Source organism: Littorina saxatilis, unplaced genomic scaffold (assembly GCF_037325665.1).
Source record: "Littorina saxatilis isolate snail1 unplaced genomic scaffold, US_GU_Lsax_2.0 scaffold_303, whole genome shotgun sequence".
NCBI classification, from domain to species: Eukaryota; Metazoa; Mollusca; class Gastropoda; order Littorinimorpha; family Littorinidae; genus Littorina; species Littorina saxatilis.
In genome coordinates, this window is record NW_027128299.1 from 63,336 (window position 1) to 68,265 (window position 4,930).

Below are 4,930 nucleotides of genomic sequence, written 5' to 3' on the forward strand. Positions count from 1 at the left end.
TTACATACAAATCGCGCTGGCATATATCGTAAATACTCAATCTCGAGAATATTCCAGACCGAACATGATACAACTACATTATACGAGCCGTGCATGGACTAAACTAGCGACATTCTCTATGACGTACATCAAAAGCGCCGACGCACTTAATCCGAACGAACGCCACGAACTCACGACTAAAACAGCGTGGTAAACAACTTGTTTTGACAGGACTAGAAAGTTCTCCTGCATTCTCGTCCAAGCATAAATATTTTGTTTACAAAATATAATATCGGTACTTTCCCACAAAGTACAAATAAGTCAACTACATGCAACACACAAAACTAAACCAAAGCTCAGCAACAGTAGCGTTTCCTAACATTACCCCCAACACCAGAAGAAATTTACCTAATTTCTTTCAATCATTGAAACGCTACCTGTACACATAATAATAATTATTACGTATACATAACAGATTGAAATCCAGGTATGTACATTAGTCTGTTGGAGAATGAACACAGTTTTAATCACATACTCGGCTGAGAAAAATCTGCTCCAACATTGTCTGAACCTTTGATCGATTCCACTCGCATATCAAAGTTCTGCAAGTACATCCCCCACCTCATGATACGATTATTCACAAACTTCGCAGAGTTCAGGTAGGTGAGGGGTTTGTGATCAGTCTGAAGCACGAATTTCACCCCTTGGAGGTAGAGTTCAAATTTCTTGATTCCCCACACAATGGCTAAACACTCTTTCTCCATGGTCGAGTAGTTCTTCTCGGCTCCTGACAGCTTCTTGCTGGCATAGCTGACCGGAAACGGTTTACCTCCATGCTCTTGCATCAGCATGGCGCCGATCCCTTCGTCCGATGCGTCTGTACGCAAGATGAACTCTTTGGCAGTATCAGGAAGGCGTAGCACCGGGTCTCGTGACATCAGGTCGCGCACGGTCAGGTATGCCTTCTCCTGAGCTGGTCCCCAGAGTATTCGGTTGGGGCATCCTTTTCGGGTCATGTCCGACAAAGGCGCCGTTATGGCGGCAAAGTTTGGAATGAACTCTCTGTAATACCCAGCCAATCCAAGGAAGGATCGCACCTGCTTCTTGGTTTCAGGACGTGGCGCATTGAGGATCTTGGTGACGTTTCCCAACAAAAGCCCCTTTTGACCTTCCTTCAGTGAATGACCTGTGAAGTCAACGTTGTCGGTCCCCAAAATGCACTTGCTGGGTCTCACGGTCAGATTGGCTTTTGTCAGGCGGGAAAACAGTTCCCTCAAAGTCTCCAGATGCTCCGCAAAGGTCTCCGTGTGGACTAGCAGATCATCCCAGTAGTACACAACATTCTTCATTCCTTTGAGCATTTTTCGCATTCCCCTCGTAAGGGTAGCACCACTGTTCACCATGCCAAAAGGCATCCGCAGGCACTCATACGTTCCGTCTGGAGTTGCAAAGGCGGTCTTTGGTATGTCCTCTTCGCGCAAAGGAATTTGCCAATATCCCTTGCTGAGATCGATCTTCGAGAAGATCTTACTGCCGGTTAACTGTCGGAATAGATCAGTTGCCGTCGGCATTGGTTCAGGGTCAAACACGGTGATCTTATTGACTTTCCTGAAGTCAATGCATACCCTGTTTGTGCCGTCTTTCTTCTTGACCACAACAACGGGAGATGAGTAAGGGGATGATGACTCACGGATGACCCCCATCTTTAACATGTTGTCGATGTCCTTCTTCAAGGATTCCCGAGCCTGAAACGGGATAGAATATGGTTTTGAGCAAACAGGAACGTCAGATGTGAGGTGGACTTCATGTTCGACCAAGGACGTAGAGCCTGGAACATCAGAGAACCTATGGGTGAAGTCGCCCATAAAATCATGCAGCTCCTTCTGCTGGTCTTCTGTCAGGTCAGGTCCTAACTTGACGTCATCCACTCCCCCTTTCTTGTGGAGGTCTCCCAACTCCAGTAGTTCCTCACCGTCGAACTCGTCTAGTTCGGCTGGTTCTTCCGCACTTGCTGCGACCTGTACTGCTTCCGGAGGTCTCTCCACATACAGTTTCAGGAGGTTAGCGTGGTAGATCTTGGACTTCTTGCCGACATTCACTTTGTAGTCGTTGATCCCTACCACGGCCTCAACCTCGTATGGGCCTTTCCACTGCATCAGTAGTTTGTTGTGATCAGCGGGGAGCAGTATCAGCACTTTGTTACCTGGTGTAAACTTCCTGTTTACGGCTTTGCGGTCGTAGTAGTGCTTTCCACTATCCTGAGACTTTCTCAAGTTTTCTCTCGCAATCTCGAGAGTCTCCTCCAGTTTCTCTCGCAACTCGAACACGTACTGGTAACTGTTCTTCACTTCAGGTGTGTCCACATCTTTCGTCCACAATTCCTTTAGTATCTGCATCGGGCCTCTCACGGTCCGCCCGTACATCAGCTCGAACGGGGAGAATCCGGTGGACTCTTCAATCAATCAATCAATGAGGCTTATATCGCGCATATTCCGTGGGTACAGTTCTAGGCGCTCTGCAGTGATGCCGTGTGAGATGAAATTTTATACGGCCAGTAGATTGCAGCCATATCGGCGCATATTTACCTTTCACGGCCTTATTCCAAGTCACACGGGTATGGTAGACAATTATTAACTGTGCCTAAGCAATTTTGCCAGGAAAGACCCTTTTGTCAATCGTGGGATCTTTAACGTGCACACCCAATGTAGTATACACGGGGGGTGGTTCGGACACCGAAGAGAGTCTGCACACAAAGTTGACTCTGTGAAATAAATTTCCGCCGAACCTGGGATCGAACTCGCGCTGACAGCGGCCAACTGAATACAAATCCAGCGCGCTACCAACTGAGCTATATCCCCGCCCCTTGTGGCACCTGCCTGTATGCAAACAGCAAGGCATTGATGTAGCGATGCCACTGCCTTGGCTGCTCACTGCATAGTTTCTTCAGCGTGGACTTCAGCGTCGCATTGAATTTTTCTACCAGCCCATTGCACATCGGGTGATAAGCTGTCGTAGTCAAGTGACGAATGCTCAGCAGCCTGTTGACCTCTTCCATGCATTCAGAGACAAACTGTGTCCCCAGGTCTGTGAGGATCTCTTCAGGAACCCCAATTCTGCTGAAAATGTCCACAAGTGCCTCAGCAACAGTCTCGGTGTCAATTTTCTTCAGAGGCACGGCTTCTGGGTACCTGGTTGCATAGTCTACCAGGGTCAGTACCCAACGATGACCCTCTTCACTTGGCGGTTTGATCTCGCCGATGAGGTCAATGGCCACCCTCTTGAAAGGTCGGTCGATCAAAGGCATCTTCTGCAACGGCACTTTCGGGACCCTTCCTCGAGGTATGGTTTTCTGGCAAATATCGCACGATCGGCAGAATCGAGTCACATCTGCATGCAGTCCTGGCCAGTAAAATGCAGCCTGGATTCTGTCTGATGTCTTCTTAACCCCCAGGTGACCTCCCATAATAGAGTCGGGGGCCACCTCCATCACCTGGCGCCTAAGTGGTTGAGGCACCAGAACTTGACGTAATGGCTTCCCACCGTTGACTCTCGCGTGCTGGAACACTCTGTACAGGATCTTGGCCTTTACTTCAAAGTGCACAGTGCCTTCGCCCTTAGTCATCTCCTTGACAGGACGACTCCTGTACTTTGTCAAGGTCAAATCAGCTTCCTGTAGCTGAATCAGCCGATCCCTGTCCACGACAGCAGTTGCAGAACTGTTGGTGACCCTGAGTGGCGTAGTTGTTTTGTCCTTCTTCGCCTGGGCTCTGGTCGTCACAGCGCTTACAACCTGCGGCTGGTCGCGGCGATGCACAGTTGCTCTGTCATCTCGTAACAGTTCGCTGATATCTTCATTCGCGAATGGCAGTGGGTCTTCCTCCTCAACAGCAGGCTGAGTTGCGCCCATTCTCCATTCGACATCAGGGTCATCAGGACGTCTTGCACCCCCAATGTTCCCAATTAGTAGATCGTACAAGGGCTTCTTCGGGCAGACGGCCTCAACTTCTCCGGTGAAGTATGGAGTATCGATCTGGTCCTTCCCGTCAGTGAATGCTGGAAGTTTCGATGCCCTGTGTAGCATTTGCTGCTGGTTATCTCTTAGGCGTGGTGCCTCGTGCTCATTTTGAACACGCACCATTTCTGTCTGAAGCTCTAAGCGCTTCATCTCCATTTTTGACTCACATGCGAAGCAAAAGTGAGTCTATGTACTCACCCGAGTCGTCCGTCCGTCCGTCCGTCCGTCCGGACGTCCGTCCGTCCGGCCGTCCGGAAAACTTTAACGTTGGATATTTCTTGGACACTATTCAGTCTATCAGTACCAAATTTGGCAAGATGGTGTATGATGACAAGGCCCCAAAAAACATACATAGCATCTTGACCTTGCTTCAAGGTCAAGGTCGCAGGGGCCATAAATGTTGTCTAAAAAACAGCTATTTTTCACATTTTTCCCATTTTCTCTGAAGTTTTTGAGATTAAATACCTCACCTATATATGATATATAGGGCAAAGTAAGCCCCATCTTTTGATACCAGTTTGGTTTACCTTGCTTCAAGGTCAAGGTCACAGGAGCTCTTCAAAGTTGGATTGTATACATATTTTGAAGTGACCTTGACCCTGAACTATGGAAGATAACTGTTTCAAACTTAAAAATTATGTGGGGCACATGTTATGCTTTCATCATGAGACACATTTTGTCACATATGATCAAGGTCAAGGTCACTTTGACCCTTATGAAATGTGACCAAAATAAGGTAGTGAACCACTAAAAGTGACCATATCTCATGGTAGAAAGCCAATAAGCACCATTGTACTTCCTATGTCTTGAATTAACAGCTTTGTGTTGCATGACCTTGGATGACCTTGACCTTGGGTCAAGGTCACATGCATTTTGGTAGGAAAAATGTGTAAAGCAGTTCTTAGTGTATGATGTCATGAAAGGTCAAGGTCAAGC

At 47.8% G+C, this 4,930-nt stretch overlaps 1 protein-coding gene across 1 annotated transcript; it reads right to left on the minus strand.

The window, feature by feature from the left end:
- Window positions 1–448: 448 nt before the first annotated feature.
- On the minus strand, window positions 449–4,652 carry LOC138956661 (uncharacterized). Its single transcript, XM_070327960.1, has 2 exons — window positions 2,840–4,652; window positions 449–2,429 (listed from the first exon to the last, which is right to left on the minus strand). The coding sequence occupies exons 1-2, from the start codon at window positions 4,148–4,150 to the stop codon at window positions 507–509; spliced, it is 3,234 nt and encodes a 1,077-aa protein (XP_070184061.1). The 5' UTR covers window positions 4,151–4,652; the 3' UTR covers window positions 449–506.
- Between the last annotated feature and the right edge of the window lie 278 nt (window positions 4,653–4,930).